Below are 17510 nucleotides of genomic sequence, written 5' to 3' on the forward strand. Positions count from 1 at the left end.
AAGTGACATCGTAAACCCATGTTCGTTCCTACAATTGTTGATTTTTAATTTCGGAATACATGCAATAAGTCTGATCCAGGTCTAAATGAAAGATGTTCTATTGTATGTATTCTGAAATTAAAAAGCCTTACTAGATAGGGTTTTACGTATAGAATTCATGTAAAGTATGTATCAGTTGTACATTACATCTTAAAAATCAACAATAGTAGGAACAAACATAGGTTTACCGTGTCATTTTAGTATTTTAAATATTTGGTACTTATAAAGTACAAAAACCTTTGTAGGTATTTTATGGTATATAAGAACATTTGGTATTGTTTCTTCTGTATGGTTAGGGTTTGTGTTTTGCATGTGGGTCTGTCTAAATGTGTTTGTGACACTTTTGTAGTCTTTAGAAACTGCAGTTTCTAGGAGTACTAGTTTTCAATTTGCTGTCAGGAAGAATGAAATGAACTTAACTAATATTGGTTAATTACCCAACTAATTAACTACTGCTCACTGACTACTTAAGGGCATGCTCTCAATGTTGTTTTTATCTGAAGAAGTCACAGTATTTACTGTTATGAAAAGCGCTTCATTTTGGATTAAACTGCTTGTTCTTAGGTTTTGTGTTTGGTGCCTTCCTTTCTGCAACCAGTTATCAATTAAAGAGACTCTGATTAACCAGCCAGAAAAGACTTTTGAAGCACTATCCCTGTATTCAGTATCTTACAGACTCGTAGAGAGAGAGATCTGTGTGTTGAATTCCAAGCATTTAGGGACCCAGTAGTCCTGGATCTTGCATCTCCTAAAATTGTATAGTTATGCAAATACCAGAGCAAGGGATCTAAATCTTTACCAGCAGGTAAATAAAATAAGATGGAGAGAGAGAGGTTCATTACCCATACGAGTTCCTCACCTCTGGCGAAGACTTCACAGAAAAAATTAAGCAGTGTGATACATTGTTTTTTTTAAAAAAATGTGCACTAGATGATTGGAAGGGTATTCACAAATTCACCCCTGCCTTGACTGGCCTGACCCGCCAAGAGAGCGGAGGTTCATTCTCAGGGTGGGTAATGGCAAGGTACAAATAGTCGTAAAACTTAATTGCCTTGTAAATTGTGTGATCCTATTAGTCTCATTTACCATGCATAATTCATAAGGTGCAGTACTAACATGATGCCAGAATTTTGGATCCAGAGTAATTCATAGGTTCATAGGTTCATAGGTTTATACTAGGCTATCTGCCCTAAGGCATTTATTTTGTTGTGCCTCTGTCCAGCAGTGACACAGATATGATTTTTTGAGGTGGAGCATGTCCATTAACTGAATAGAGCTGGAGTTTCTTCAATCTGGCAGCATATGACAGATTTTTATCCTTTTGGTGAGGAACTTTTGGGGTCTCCAATTGCTGCAGCATTGTACTCGATCATTGGTCTGATAAGTGAAGAGTACAGGGACAAATGACCTCACTAGATCTGGATGTGAATCCCTTCATGATCAGGTGGGCATGTAGAAGGTCTTTCTAACCACTTTAGCAATGTTTGCCACCTATATGGTAGCTTGGGGTTACCTTGTTTTTTCCTGAAGGTATGACTATACAAGGATATCCATGTACCCATCTTGTGACATATGGGTTTACATAAAACTTAAGCCTATTGTCTGCTAAGCAAGCATACCTCTATAGCTGTAAGAGTTTTCAGCATGCTGAGCTGTTTCTTACAGCACATCCATTTTACAGGCTACTTCATAAATCCAGTGTATTGGTTACATTTTATTTATTTTCATGGTTTAATAAAAATGCCAGTTTATTGTGCATAATTATCTTTTCAACAATGCACACACCATTTCAGACATTGTCAGTGTGCATACTTACAACGGTTGTAGTATAGTCTCCTAACTTTCATTTTTTTTTTTTTTTTGCTGTTGTACTTGGTCATATCTTCATCTTATTATCTGAAAGGTATTATTTGCCATTTATGGGTTTAGGACATAATGAAAAGTTTTGCTTGTATTCTGTCTCTAAAGAAGCATTCTGTTTAAGATGGCATTTGAGTAGTGGGAGCAAACAGATGGTAAACTTATGTGGAAATAAAGCTGTGACCTTATTCTCATATTAGGTGTTCCAGCAACCGTCAGTGTGGTTGAGTTTGAATGTGGTGCCAATGTTCTTCCACCTCTAATTATGTAGTTCCCTTATTGCACCACCATGATGTGCACCTGTTAGTAATAAGAGCTGGCTTTGTGCGTTTTACCTAGAATTTTTGCTTTCCATGCAGATGCCGATTAAAGCAGTGGGCACAGAAGTTATGGGGAACTAATGCACAAGTTAGGCAGTCAGGAATCAACTCTTCATTGGTGAACTGTCTCCTCTTATTAGCGCTTCTTTAATGCATGGCTGGTGTTGTTGGTAAGTGTGTGGAAGTTTAACTGTGCTGTTACTGTTTTCTTCTCTGTTTACAGTTTCCTTTGTTGAAGCATTAGGAGATTAGTTGCACAGAGTGAAAACAGTTAAAGTACTGACCGTAGCATTTTTCTAATTTTAAGCAGATGTCGCTGTTTAGTCTTTTAACTGTAAGAAATATGTCAGCATATTAACTTGTGTCCCTTTACCTGAGCTTGCATTAAAACACACAAAATACATAACTCCTGAACTGGCATTCTTTGGATGTCCTGGATTTATTCTCGTAAGACCAGCCAAACCATTTTTGTTTTTACAGATTATTTGAAAGTGATCAAAGCAGCCATGGTATTTTTTTATTGCTCATTTTGTCTTGGTTATTTCTGTCTAAGTCTGACATACATATCCAGTGCATATGGGTATATGTCTATGTGTAACGGGGCTAGTGTTTCACACAAACCCAACAGCACTGGTAACAACAGCATAGCTAATGATACCATAGAGATATATAAATAGCTTACTTTACTTCTGGTTGTTAATGTATTTTTAATATGATCTGCAAGGAAACCATATAGTGCCATTTGAAAGTTGTCTCTGTGATATGCAAACAGACCTTAATTTACCTAAATTGTTTCAGTTTTCCAATTTTTTGAGTGTTTACTAGACTTGCTTGAGAAGGGAGTGTAATTGACAACTCTGGAAGTCCACTTGTCTACCATTTCTGCATATCTGGTACTGGTAGTGAATGTCAAAATATTTATTGCGTTAGCGATAAAGTAGTCCCAAGGTATAGCTGCTATTTTGTATTTAACTTTATTTTCAAAATTTTTCTGAATAATTCCCTTACTTTCTGGTTTACTGTATAGATGATTGTACATGGCTTTAGCAATTTAAGTTATAATGAAAAATGTAATCCACAATATTAGATTTTCAAAAAGCAGAAAATCCTTCCCAGATTATATTCAGATACACTGTTTAGGGAGACCAATGGCTGAAAAGTTGTTCTAGCAGGAATGTATATGTAAAAGTGCTACTTCTGCATTTTTCAAATTTGCATTTGCTTATTATACAATAGTAGAGGAGGAAGGGAATCTCATTTTGTGGTCATTACAGCCCCTTCTGTGGGCCGTGCTAGATGTAGTCCTTGACGTAAGGGACAGCTTCTTTTTGATTAGCAGGTTGTATGGGAATCAGCATGAGAGTGAGTTACTATTCACCCTAGAGCATTTTCTTTTGCTATGTATCTTGCAGTTTTGTTTGCACCTTCCTAACCTTCCCATCGAGTCCTGTGTGTCCTGCTGTGTAACCTGCATTTGTGAGGGAAGCTAACTGCTGTAGGGATTCCTGTAACTTAATGATGATTGAACTGTGTTACAAGGAAGCTACAAGGGAACATTCTTAGGGATGGAAATTAGCAGGTTATCTTTCTGTGACTTCATTGAGATAGTTATGATAGCAGGAATAGTCTGGATACAAAAATTCTAAAGCTGTCTGAATGCAGAAGAAAGGTTAGTGCATGTAAAATGATTCCATTTTGTTTTAAAAGGCCACACAGTTTTTATTTTGTGTTGCTGAGATTTGAAGAATTTACAGTTTACTTGCTTGCAGCAAAGTTTTATCTACTATCAAGTCAGAACTTGGTACTTTTCCGTTATCGGGGCAACAGGTCTAATGAACAGTCGCAATGTTAGCACGCTGTTGGCCAAAAAAAAAAAACAATTCTCTAACTGTCTTTCTCCCTCTCTTTTCCTTTCGCACTCCTGCACGCATACACATAGGGGTTAAAAAGAAAGTAACTTACAAAAGTAATGTGTTTCTTGAAAGCATTTAGATAAACTGGCGTGCTTCGGTGTGAAGCCTCGCCTAGGAACAACAGGCCTGCAACAAATCCAACTGCTCGCCTTCCCTCTTCTACTGTCCAGTAAAAACATTCATCACTCTTAACTCAATCCAGTTAGTTAATATAAAACAAACCCACTTATAAGAAGTTATGGAAAAGGGCACAAATATATCGCCTCACATCTTGAAGTCAGCCGTCCTTTGCAGAACACAAAGGGGTAAAGGCCAGTTCCCTCAGCACCTATTCTCGAAATCGCAAGGCAGTTAGATTTTGTGTTAAGTACTCAATGGACATTAAGCCAAGCCTAAACTTAGACAGGGTCGTGGTTCCAGTTTATTGCAGGATACACACACGCACAGCAGTTTGCCTCAGCCTTGTATGTGGGATGTATGAAGAAACTGACAGCTCAGTAAAAAAAAAAAAACTCACATCGTACAGGGAAGAAATGAGGACATGCATACTTGCAGAAAGCAACACAATCGGAGAACTACATACAGTGAGACAGCAACACAAACTGCCATACCACTAGGTAGTCAGACATCTAATTATTTACACATTCACTTTTACAAACAGGAAACCGGAAAGGTAAATTGCGCCCGCGTGCTAACATTCCAGCTGGTCGCTGCACCTGTTGCCCTGATAACAGAAAAGTACCCAGAACTTAAATGCTGAAATGTTACTATTTCTGTATTTTACTGGAGTCATAAAATGTGTATTTCTTGCTCTCATAGGCAGTGAAACAAGAAACTACAGCAGAAAAATTGCAAAAGGACTTGGACCAAACCAATGATGAACTAGATAGACTCAATTCAAGTCATTTGGAGGAGAGGGCTCAGCTTATAAATGACCTTCAAAGCTGTGAGAGAGAGATGGACAGCCTTAAAGAAATCGTTGTGGATAAAGATAAGGAAATTGCTGCCTTGACTGCAAATGTATCCGAGTATTCTGAACAAATTATTGTGTTACAGCAGTGTATTAAGCAAAAAGAACAACAACTAGGAGAAATGGAAGACGTTTTGTCTAAGATGGAATGTGAGCTTCATTTGCATAAAGAAATGCAGACTTCTGGAGCAGATAATATGAAAACAACAGTCTCTGCTCTAAATGAGGAACTTCATGAGCTAAAATTAGAAATAACTCATGCAATAGACCAGAGAGAATCAAAATCCAAAGAAGTGGAAGAACTTATGAAGCAAATCGAAGAAAACAATGAAACAATTCAGAACCTGCGTTCTGAAATTCAAAAACAGATTGTGATGCATAAGAACCATACAGTGCAGTGTGAAGCTCAGATTTCTTCCCTTAAAGACCAGATCAGCATTGTAGCTCAAAAGCATGAAGAAAGGAATACTAGAAACAAGACAGAAATTCAGGATCTGAAAAAACAGGTTAAAGAAAACAGTTCTGCCAAAGACAAAGCATGTATGTTACTGAAGAAGGATGAAAAATGTCTAAGTTATGAGGAAGAATTAAAGTCTACAAAAGATCAGTACAATACCATTGTTGAAGAAATTAAGAGAAAAGATGAAGAGTTGTTCCAGTTAAGAAAACAAAATGCTGAACATATTGAACAATATGAGATAGTTAAAAAGGCATTAGCAGAGAAAACTCAAGTTGCTGCCTTGCTAGAAGAGAAGATTTGTGTTCTTCTGAAGGAAGTTGCAGATGCAAAACTGAAGCTAGAAGATGGACTTCAGGTCAGGAAAGCACAGTGCGAGAGGTTACAGGAACAAGTGAATGAAAAGGCTGAATCAGTCAGCAGACTGGAAAGTGAACTCATAATCTTGAAGGTGGCAAATGAGGAACTTCAGAAAAAACTCGAAGAAAAGGAAAAGCACCTTGCAGAGCAAGTTAATCTGGTTGTAGAACAGAACATGAAATTTATGGAACATTCTCAATCAATGGAGACATTGGAAAACAAAACACAAACATTAACTAGAGATTTGGAAACTTTAAGAAAAAAGACAAGTGAAATGGAGCATGACCATGAAAATCAGTCTCACCTTACAAGAGAACTGCAAACTAAAATAGCTGTAACGGAGCAGAAATATTTAGAGTATCAGGAAAGAAATATTGAATTGCATAAAAACAATGAAGATCTGCTTTCAAAGACTGAGCAACTGCCTGTGATTATAAAGCAAAAGGAAAGTTCATTTGCAGACCAGCTAATGCAGAAAGTTGATGAATGCCATAGTTTAAAGATGGAACTTTCTGAACTTAAAAATAAAGGCAATCATTTGCAAGAGCAGTTGCAGTCATTGAAAACACAGCTTGAGCAAGTTCAACGTGAAATCACAGGAAACTGTGATTTGTTTAACAGTGAAGATGTTGAAAACAGTGATGTAGTCCATAGTCATAATCAACAGCAGGATATTTTCTGTTTGCTGCAAAGACGGATAGCTTCATTAAAAAGGAACTTTGAAGAAAAAGACAGAGATTTGCAGGAAAAATTCTTGGAGTATGTTGGTAGTCAAGAACGCGAAAAGCAGAATCAAGCCAGCTTGGTCAGATTAGATAATGAAGTCCAGGCACTAAAGAATGAAAATGAAAATCTGAACAGATATTTACAAGAAAAAGAGTCTGCCTTAGAAATTAGTTTACACAAGATCAGTGATCTTGTTAGGCAACTTGACCAGGAGAAAGAAGAAAATGTTGTACTAAACAGCAAGTTTGAAACCGTAAGTGTGGAAGTCAAAAAACTCAGGCAGGCAAAGGATGAAATTGGTGTTGCGTTAAGTAACAAGACAAGTGAATATGATGCTCTCCAGTCTCAGACTTCACAGTATCAGTCTTCAGCTGCAGTTTTGCAAGATCAAATTTTAATAATCAGCTCTGAAAAGGAAAAGCTGAAAAATGATCTTGTTGAAATTGGCACTGAATTAAATCAGAAGTCAAATGAGATTATATCTCTTCAGTTGCACATTTCCCAGCAGGCTGGAGTCATACTTTCACTTAAGGAGGAAATCAGTAATCTAAAGTTAGAAAAAAAGAACGTGACTACTCTTTTGCAGGAGAAAGCAGCAGCAGAAGTATGTCAAAAGGAGCAGCTGCTTCAGCAGATGCAGCTGAAGGAAACTGAAGACAAACGCACCATCCAGCAAATTGCGGGTCTTGAAAATCAACTTAAGGACATGGTTTGTGAAAATGCACAGCTGAAGCATGCTTTACAGGAAAAAGATATTTCACTAGAGCAGCAAATCAGAGAAATAAAACTACTAAGAGATAAAGCAGAAGAAATTACAATATTGAAGGTTCAGCTGATAGAGAATATGGAAATGATCTCTAAACTTCAGAATGAACTACAGAACATGATCAGGAAATCAGAAGATTTACAGTGTCACCTTGCAGAAAAAGAGGCAGTCTTAAAAGAAAAGGAAGATCAACGTGGAGACTGGGAGTCAAAACTTTCAGAAATGGAAAATTTAGATGCTGAGCTGAAAAAGCAAGTACATTCTTTGAATTACGAAGTTGACACATTAAAAGCTGCTGTTTTAGAAAAGGATAAGGCTGTCAGGACTTTAAGTGAAAATACATCAGTGTCTATGGGAGACCTGCAGTTAAAACTGCAGACTAAAGAAGCTGAATGTGAAATCTTATGCCAGCAGGTTGTAGAGCTTAAAGAGACTACATCGAATCTGCAAAATGAAGTAAAAAATCATGAAAGTGATATTATTCAAATTAGAAAAAAACTTTCTGAAAGGGAAGTTTCCATAGTAGAACAAGCAGAGCTAATTAAGCAGCAAGAAGAAAAAGCAAGCCAAATGGAGCTCTATAAGTCTCAGTATGAAGAAAGCAAACAAATGATTTCTCACCTACAGAAACAGATCTGTGACATGACCTCATCAGTGAAAACTCTAGAAACCTCAATCCAAGAGAGAGAGAATGCATTTTCAGATCTTCAGGAAAAATATGCTGTACAGGCAGAAACATTGCATGACCTCCGTGCAGTACTTGCAATAAAGGAAGCTTGCCTGTCAGAATTGAAGTGCTGTTGTGATGAAAAAGATGCCAAAATACATCTTTTGGAGACCAGTGTTAGTACAGAGATTGCCACACTTAGAAAAAATCTTGAAATGAGTCAGCTGTCCTTGAGAAACAGCACTGCCCTTCTGGAGCAGAAAGATAATGACCTTGCAACCCAACAGCATAAGTTAAAGTCATTAATGTCTGAACTGCATCTGGTAAACTCGGAATATAAGAAAGCAGTGGAGCAAATAAATATGTTGAAGCAGAACATGCAGGAAAAAGATGCTGCTTTGCATTCTCTTAAGGCAGATTATGCATGTCAGATGGAGAGTGTTCAGAACCTTAAAAAAGATTTGGAGAATGTAAATCAGACAGTTTCCCGGGAAAGACAGGAAAAAGGCATTTTAATTGAGAGCCTTCAGCAGCAACTTGATTCCATAGCAAATGAAAAAGGAGGTTTAAAAAAAGCTATTGATGATCTCCGTGCTGAAAATGAGGTTATTGAAGCTGTGCATAAGAAACAGTTGCAGCAACAGTCAGAAAATCTGCAGATGATTTGCAGAAAAATAGAAAGTAGCAAGATTGATGCAGAGGAAGATGGTAAAGTAATGCTGAAACAGATGGAGTTTGAAAAGGAAGAACTTGTGAGCCAGGTTAGTGTTAAGGATGAAGAAATTGCTCAGTTAAAAATACTCCTTCAGAAAACAGATCAGAGGTTGCTAGAATTTGAAAGTAGACTAGCTGATCAAGACAAGGAAGTACATCAAAATGTGATTCTTACTGAGCAACTGAGCAATTTGGAAAAAGATGTGACATCAAAGGATGTTAAAATTGAGGTTTTGAAGGAAGAATTGGATAAATTGCAGAAAAACTTTACTCAGACTATATCTGCACTGCAGAAGACTGAGGAAGTCCTAAAAGAAGAAAAAAGTTTGGCAGTCTCAGAAAGTGCTCAGCAAGTTACCAGAATGCAAAACCAGCTGGATAAACTTGATACTGACAGGTTGAACAAAGAGATGGAAGTTACAGAGTTAACAAAGTTGCTTTTAGAAAAGGAAAAAGAGCTTAAAGATTTAAGACAGGATAACTTAGGTCTCCGAAGCATATCAGATGTGACTGAGACTATGTCAGAAAAACTTAAGCACTTTGAGGAAGAAAATCATTTTCTTCAAAATGAATTAATGCAATCCAATTCAAGGCAATCAGAAACTGATTCTCTTAGAAATGAGGTATCATATATGAAAGAAGCCCTTTGCCAGCATCAGATTGCTTTATCTGAAAGAGATGAGTCTTTGAAAAAGGTAAATGAAGAAGTAGTGCAGTTAAAACACAAACTGGAAGCATCAGAAAGAGAGGTCAACATTACTTCAGAAAAATTGAATGTTGAAGAAAAAATGCATCTTGAACATCTCAAAGATTGTAGGAAGAGCGAAGACCTTATTCAGAGCCTAACTTTAGAAATTGACCAGCAGAACAACTCAATTATTTCCTTGAATCAGCAGCTAAAAGAAAAGGATATTTCATTCGCTCATATTAATGATTCTTTGTCCAGTAAAATTACTGAGATTTCAGAAGAGAAGGTGCAGTTAGTTGGCAAATTAGAGGTTCTGGAGAGTGTCCACTACTCTTCTGGTGAAGAAATACAACACCTAACATTAAAACTGGAAGAGTGTCAAAATAAGATGGAAAAACAGCAATCTCTGTTAAATTCAAGGGAGGCAGATTTCCAGTCGGTGCTAAGTGAAAAAGAGCAAATGAATGTGCAGCTGGAGAAATTGGGCAAAGAGAGGGACAATCTAAAAAAGAAGCTGAATGCTGTGCTAATAGTAAGAAAAGATCTAATGAAAAAAAATGAGAATTTAGAAAAGTGGAAGTCAGATGCAGAAGAATTAATGAATCAGGTGCATGATTTATCATCTAAATTAACTTCTGCTGAAGTAAAGGTTAAAGAGCAGGAATCCATTGTCAGTATTCTGAAACAGCAGCTTTTAGAAAAAGAAAATGACATCAGCATCATTAGTGAACGCCTGTCTGAGAAAGAGTCCAGTTTAGAAAAATTGCAGAATGAGATCAGAAATATTAATCAGCTTGCAATGGAAAAGGATAAACAGCACAGAGAGTTTTTGCTTGTTAACAAAGAAGCTGAAATCATGTTTGCTGAAAAAGAAAAAACATTAAAAGGTGAAGTGGCAGAGTTAAAAACAAGTGTAGAAAAACTTAAAATTGAACTGTCTAGCAAAGAACAGCTTGTGAAGAAAGCAGAAAATGAATTAATGGCACGGTCTTGTATTACTAACAAAGAAAAAGGAGATGGAAGTAGTTTGGCAAAGGATGAAGAAATGTTGAAGAAAAACCTTCAAGTTTCATTTTTGTGTTCAGAAGGTAACGCACAGAATATGCAAGAGAAAGGTACACAGCAGACCAAAGACTATGATCAGCTTTCAGCCAGTTACAGTGAAACTCTGAAAGCATTAGAAGTTGCACAACAGCTGGCCATGTTGCAGCAAGAATACCAGGAGAAATGTAAAGCATTTGAATCTAAAGAAGCAGATTTTTCTGTAATGGTTGATGAAAAAGAAGCATTATTACGTGAGATGACCATCACAGTACAAGCCAGAGATTCTGAGACAGAGAAATTGAAACATAACTTTAGTCAACTGTCGAAAGAGCACAAGGAATTGCAGACTGTTTGTGAAAACAAAACAGTACAACTTCTACAGAATGTCCATGAAATTACAGAGTTGAAACATTCATTTCTCATTCTAGAGAAGCAACATGAAGAAGAAAAAAATGCTTTGGTTACAGAGATTGAAAAACTAGAGAGACAGATTAAACATTTTGCTTCAGAGGCAGATAGCTGTAATAAGTCACTGGAACATTTTCAGCAAGAGAGAGAGAGAGATGATAAAATGACAGAAATTGAGCTTATGTCATTAAAAGCAGAATGTATCAAGATTAAAAAGGACTTGGAACAGACTAGTATCCTTCTTGCTGAAAGGGATGAAGAAATTAAAAAGCTGATCACCACCACTTCTAATCTGCAGTCAGAGTTTGATGGGGAGAAATCAGCCTTGATTGCTGAAGTAGTAAAGTTGCAGAAGGACTATGAACAAGTCCAAACTCAAGCAAAGAACATTGAAGCTGAGATGAGAGAAGTTAAAAAAGAAAAAGAAGACAGTGATTTATCTCTGCAGAAATCAAATCTCGATCTTATTAATCTGAAAACACAGGTAGATTCTCTGTACAGAGAAAAAGATGAACTTTTGTCACGGATCAGTCATCTTCAGAATGAAAAATCAGAACAAGATTCTTTTCTAGAAAAGATGATATCTCAGAATTCTGAAAATGAAGCTCATAATGAAAAATTATCTTGGCAGGTGGAAATAAAAAGGCTGTTAGATAACTTTAAAGAAAAAGATAGTATAATACAGTTACTGGAAAAGAAGGTTTCAGAAAGCAGCAGACATGCTGAAGCTCTCGAATTACAAATTCAGCATCAGTCAGCATCGTTTGAACAAGAAAATAGAGTAAAGGTTGAAATGCAAGAACTAAAAAAAACAGCAGAACGTACCAGTGAAAGTAAATCAACAGAACAACTTCAAAGAAAGTTGCAGGCTGCCTTAATTTCACGTAAGGAAATCTTGAAAGAAAATAAAGCACTCAAAGAAAATAACGAGTGTTTGCTTGCAGAAAAAGAAAATGTTTTACAGAGAATTTATACTCTTGAAGTTTCACTTGCTGATCTGAACAAACAGAAGATAAACTCAGATACCATTGTTTCTTCTCTGAGTAAAGAAAAGGAACAACTTACCTCAGAAGCTGACAGACTGCAAAGTGAAAATCAGAACTTAGTAGCTGCCTGTGAAAGTCTTAAATCCACAATGGAGGCAATAACTCAGGAAAAGAAAGACTTTTCTTTTCAAATGAATTCTTTAAAAGACTCTCAGACAGTTGAGTTATCAGAATGGAAAGCCAGGTACAGTGAACTAAAGCAGGAGTATGAGTCTGTTTTGCAAGCTTATGAAAATGTTATCAGGGAAGTTGATAAAATGCGAGAGGATGTTGAAATCATGAGAAGAGAGAAGTGTGAGTTGCTTCATAGCCTTGATACTGTTGGCTCTGAAAAAAATCGTTTTGAAAAGCTCTCTCAAGAAGTTGGTGGAGAAAATGAAAAGCTAAAAGAGCAAATGAGATTATTTACTCAAAGTCAGCAACAGAAAGTGAAGGAACTTGAGGAAGAAATTAAAATGATGAGCAATGAGGTTGTGTTGGCTGCTGAAAAAGGGCATACATATAAGCAGATATCCATACAAAATAGATGCCTTTTGGAAGAAAATGTGGAGTTGAAAGAAACATGTGATAAGCTAAACAAATTAGTTGAGCATGTTCAGAATGAAAACAAACTCAACCTAAGCGAACTAAATACAGCAAGGTCTACAATAGAAGACCTAGAAATGAAAAATGGTTACTGTCAGTCTGACCTACAGTCGAAAATGAATGAAGTTGTTGACAAGAACATATCATTAACTGAAGAAGTCCTTTCTCTAAAGAAGGACATTGTAATAAAATGTGAGACTATAACCTTGCTGGAGCAAGAAAAATTCTCTCTCTCTGGAAAACTAAAACAAATGGAAGAGTTTATAGAACAAAGAAATGACTCTGTATCAAAACTGCAGCAAGAAATTAGAAATCTCGAACAAGAGTCCTTACATTTGGATGAGAAGGTCCGAATTTTAGAAGATGACAAGTCCCTTTTGCAAGAAGAGCTTGAAAATTTACAAGAACATTACGATGAGGTAAAAAATGAGAAGGAATATCTTGAGACGGAGTTACTTAAAAATTCTAAAAGGACTGACCAGCTGACAGATGATTTAAAGGTTCTAGAAATGCAAAATAAATCCCTTTTAACTCGCATAGACACTTTCATTTCTGATAAATGCAGTCTGATTCAAGAAAAGGAGCAGCAGCAATTAAAACTGATAAGAGAGTTTGAAGATAAACTTAGGTCTTCTCAGATAGGGAGTGTTGGAAGTAAAAACCAAACAAGGGAACTGCAGGATTTGCTTAAGGAAAAACAAATTGAAATTAGTCAGTTACAGAAGGATTCAATTAGATATCAAGAGATTATTCTTGATTTGCAGAAAACGGTAAAAGTGTCCACATCAAGCCATGAGAAACTTGAGAAAGAGCTTAACTGCTTTAAAGAAAGATGTGCAAAATCAGATAATGATTCTAATATCCTGAAGATGAAACTGCAAGAATCTGGGCAGCAGATAAATAAACTGACTGATGAGGTAGAAAATTTTAGGGAAGAACTCCAAAAGCAGAAAAATGAAACAAACATTCAAATCAGAAAAAAAGAAGAAGCAGCGCAGTTGATTTTCAAACAGCAAAAATCTCAGCATGAGGAAACAGTAGCTGCCTTACAAGAAAGGCTTCATATTGCAGAAGAGGAACGTGAGAAGGCCATGATAAGGGTACATACATTGCAAGAAGATGTGACTGCCAAAGATGTACAGCATAAAAAACTGAAAGAAGAAATTAATAATAATCTGGCAAGACTTGCTGCTTTTGCAAAAAGCATGTCTTCTCTTCAAGATGACAGAGACAGAGTTATTGAGGAAGCTAAGAAATGGGAAGTAAAATTTAGAGATGCTATTCAAGAAAAAGAAAATCAGCTTGATAACAAAAACCAGTATATTTTTAATCTTAAGAATCTGATTTCTGGGAAAGATGTACAGATTCAAGACCTTCAGATAAAAGTTACTGGTTTAGAAGAAAGTGTGTTTGAAATTCAGTCAAAATTCAAGAATATGGAATTGCAACAGAGAGATGAAATAATAAACACAAAAGAAGAAAGTAAACAACTTTCAGATAGACTGAAATGGCAGGAGAAATCTTTTGCAGACCAGGAGGATACCATACAGGAATTGCTGAAGGAGAAAAAGTCACTTGCCCTTGAACTGGCCAATGCTAAGTTATCTTTAAAGCAGATGGGTGTATTAGAACAGAAATTGGCTGAAAAAGAAGGAGAAATCCAACGCATTTTGTCAAACAATGTTGAACTTTCTGCTAATGTGCAAAATCAAGTTGCTATTACTCAAAAACTGAAGACAATATTGAACAACAAAGACACTGAAATTACTCTTTTGATGTCTTTAAAAGACGGAGAAATTTCAGAGTACTTGGCACAAGTTCAGAATCAACACAAAAATCAGATAAATGAGATTGAAAATCAGATGAAACATTTACACATGGAGAAAGTGCAATCAGGTAAAGCTCTGGAGGAGCTCAAGACCAATTTAGAGAATTTGCAAAAGAAGCTAGATAAAGCATTGAAAGACAGAAATCAAATGACTGCAGAAATTGTTGCTGTTAAGAAGTCTATGGCTTCACTTCAGAATGACCGGGATCGTGTTATGTGTCAGTATAAAGATTTAGAACAGTCATATCATCACAGTATAAGTAATAAGGACAGCTCTATTCAGGAGATAGAAATTGAATGCTGTAAGGTAAAGCAAGAGATTAGGAGCCTTCACAACCAAATGGACGATCTTAATTCTGAAAATGCTATGCTAAAAGCACAATTAATAAGGTATAGGGAGGATCTGAATCAGGTCCTATCTTTGAAGGATCATCAGCTGAAAGAATTACTTAAGCAGCAGCTTGACCGAATTAAGAATCTGGAGCATGAGAAATATGAGCTTGAAAAGCAGATTAAGGAAAAAGATGGGATAAGTGCTCAGCAAACTGAAAATATCAAATTTGTAGAAGTAGAAAATGTAAAGTTAATTGCACAGATTAAGGACCTTGAAGCTGTTATTGCAGCCATGAATAAACAAAATTTAGAAATTAACAATGCAAAAATTACATTTGATCACAAGCAAAATCTGCAGGTAAGGGGGCTGGAAGAACAGAAGGCCCAAACAGAGGAACTACAGCATATGGTAAAAAGCAAAGTCAAAGAAACAGAACTGAAAGTTAAGGATGATCAGCTTACCTTTAAACACAGTCTTGGCGTTTTGAAGAATGAAACAGAAAGTGTAGAAGAAAGACTAACTTGGATGTCTCACAGTCTTAGATTAACTGAGCAGAAGCTTTTGGAGATGCAGAATGTAAATAAAGAAATTGCATCTCAGAATGAATCTTTTGGAAAAGCAATGGCTGCTTTACAGGATGACCGAGATAAACTTATAGAAGATTTCAAGGTGTTGCAGGCCAGATATGCATCTGAATTAAAAGATGAAAGAGCACGATTATTCCATCTTGAAATGGAACTTAGCAGTGCTCGATCAGAAACCAACAGCTTGCTGAATGAAAAATCTGTTCTCAAGCAGGCAATTTCTGCTTTGAAAGGCAGTAGTGCTCAGAGTCATTTGATTAACCAAGTTGAGAATCTTCTAAAGACCTTGTCTGAAAAAGATCTTGAGATCAGTCAACTCTTAACAGAGTGCAACAGCTACAGGAGACAAATTACTTCATTTTCAAGAGCTATGGCAAGTCTGCAGGATGACAGAGACAGGCTGTTGCAGGAACTTGGAAATAAAAAAACACATCACAATGTAAAGCAAGAGTCTTTTGCTTCTTGTTCTGGTGCTAATGATAGAGCTGTTGCAGTTACTAAGCTACAGTATGAAGAAACACTGGTAAGCATTTATTTAAAAAATGAAAAAAAGTTGAATGCAGTTCAAGTAGTAGTGATGGTGTATGGCAGAATTTGTGATGCAAAGTTTTACCATAAGAACAAGTTTGTTGTGAAGTTCACTGCACTTCATATTTGACAAAAGTATGTCCAAATTTTGATAATGGCTGTGTAATATCTGTAGTTGTTTGACTAGGTTAGGAGTTTTAAATGTTTTGCTGTGTTTTCCATAGCAAGTGTAAATAACACTCCCTTGTAGATGGATATAACCTGCTTACCATATACACCTGTGCTTTACTTTTGCATTTAACTTTGTTCATAAGAACAGACCCTTGACATTTTTTTGAAGCTGAAAATGTCTTTTGTGACATCATGGAGTACTAGACCCACAATGTCTCATTACATAAGTTGCTTCTTAAGATGCCGTAATTACATGCTAGTTGCAGCGAAAAGAGACTTTTATATCCCGGTTGACAAGTTATCAGCTGTGCCTCCCAGGAAGAGTGACATACATTGAAAATTAAGATATATGATTAGTTAGTGAAATTGTAATGTAAGTAGATTCTCTTCTAGGGTTGCCACCTTTTCATCTGTCCAAAGTGGGGCATTTTTGGTACAAACTTCAGATTTTGCAGGGCAGAACATACCCACGGACAGTACCAAGGACAGAACTTCACTTGTTTGCCTAAATAAAAGCTTATTCTTGTAACATTTTAGTTGCTTATTCTGTTTCTTATAACATTTAGGTGTTTCAGATGCAGAATAACTGTTTTATGCAACTATTACATAAAATATAGGAAATAATTTTGTCCTAAAATCTCAGGACATTTGCCATTATTTCAATTTTTTGCAGGACACAACTGCCCAAAGAGGGACTGTCCCTCGCAAAGTGGGATAGGTGGTGACCCTGTTCTCTTCTGAAGCAGTACATAGTTTATGATTGCCTGGAATCTTTTGCTGGTTTCTGGAAATCATTATCAATACCTACCATGACATCATTTTGTGGGTGTGGTCAAATTAAAAATGAGTTGATATTTTAGCTTACAGCATCAAAACACTTGCAACTTCAGTATGTAGTATAACAATCAGTGAAGTTATTTGTGAAACAGACACATGGGAAGTACAACAATGCATTTTAAACATGCATGGGAAATTACTTTGAGTTATTAATTCAAACATACAGATTAATTTGGCTATATACTTGTATTTCTTAAGTTTGAGGATAAACTTTTATAGTCATTCTTAATTAAAAGTTCATCAGGTTTAAATCCAAGTCTTTCTAAGCAGAGAACTTTTGTAGCCAGTGGTTAAATTACAACTGTTTAGGAGATGGAACTATAATTAATAAACTTGCAGGATGTAAAATGACCACCCTAAAGAGTTAGATCTCTGACAACATTTGGTGGACTACTTTATACCAGACAGATATTCATCATTAGATCACTGTTGCCATAACCTAAGCTCTATGGGTTATATCCTGCCATGGATATGACAACTGGCCAGCATTGAAAGCTTTAGGGCACCTTCAATGCTCTGCAACCATTGAAAGGCTTTTGAGAAAAAATGTATAAAATCAGTGGTTAGGGCTCCAATCCTATAGAGCTTTCTTACTGTTGGTGTGCTCTCTCTGCAGACTTCAGGTGATCTGCAGTCAGCTAGCACTTCACCTCTGCTGGGCAGAT

At 36.4% G+C, this 17510-nt stretch overlaps 1 protein-coding gene across 2 annotated transcripts in view; it reads left to right on the top strand.

Annotated features, from left to right (window-relative positions):
- LOC122811120 (golgin subfamily B member 1-like) overlaps positions 1–17510 on the top strand; it is a 2318314-nt gene that overhangs the window by 1505665 nt on the left and 795139 nt on the right. For both annotated transcript variants that reach the window (XM_044082720.1, XM_044082719.1), the window contains exon 17: positions 4952–15832. In XM_044082720.1, the coding sequence (XP_043938655.1) occupies positions 4952–15832 (10881 nt within the window). The remainder of the gene's footprint in view (positions 1–4951; positions 15833–17510) is intronic.

Source organism: Protopterus annectens, chromosome 9.part0 (assembly GCF_019279795.1).
Source record: "Protopterus annectens isolate FY-2018-M chromosome 9.part0, PAN1.0, whole genome shotgun sequence".
Taxonomy (NCBI): domain Eukaryota; kingdom Metazoa; phylum Chordata; order Ceratodontiformes; family Protopteridae; genus Protopterus; species Protopterus annectens.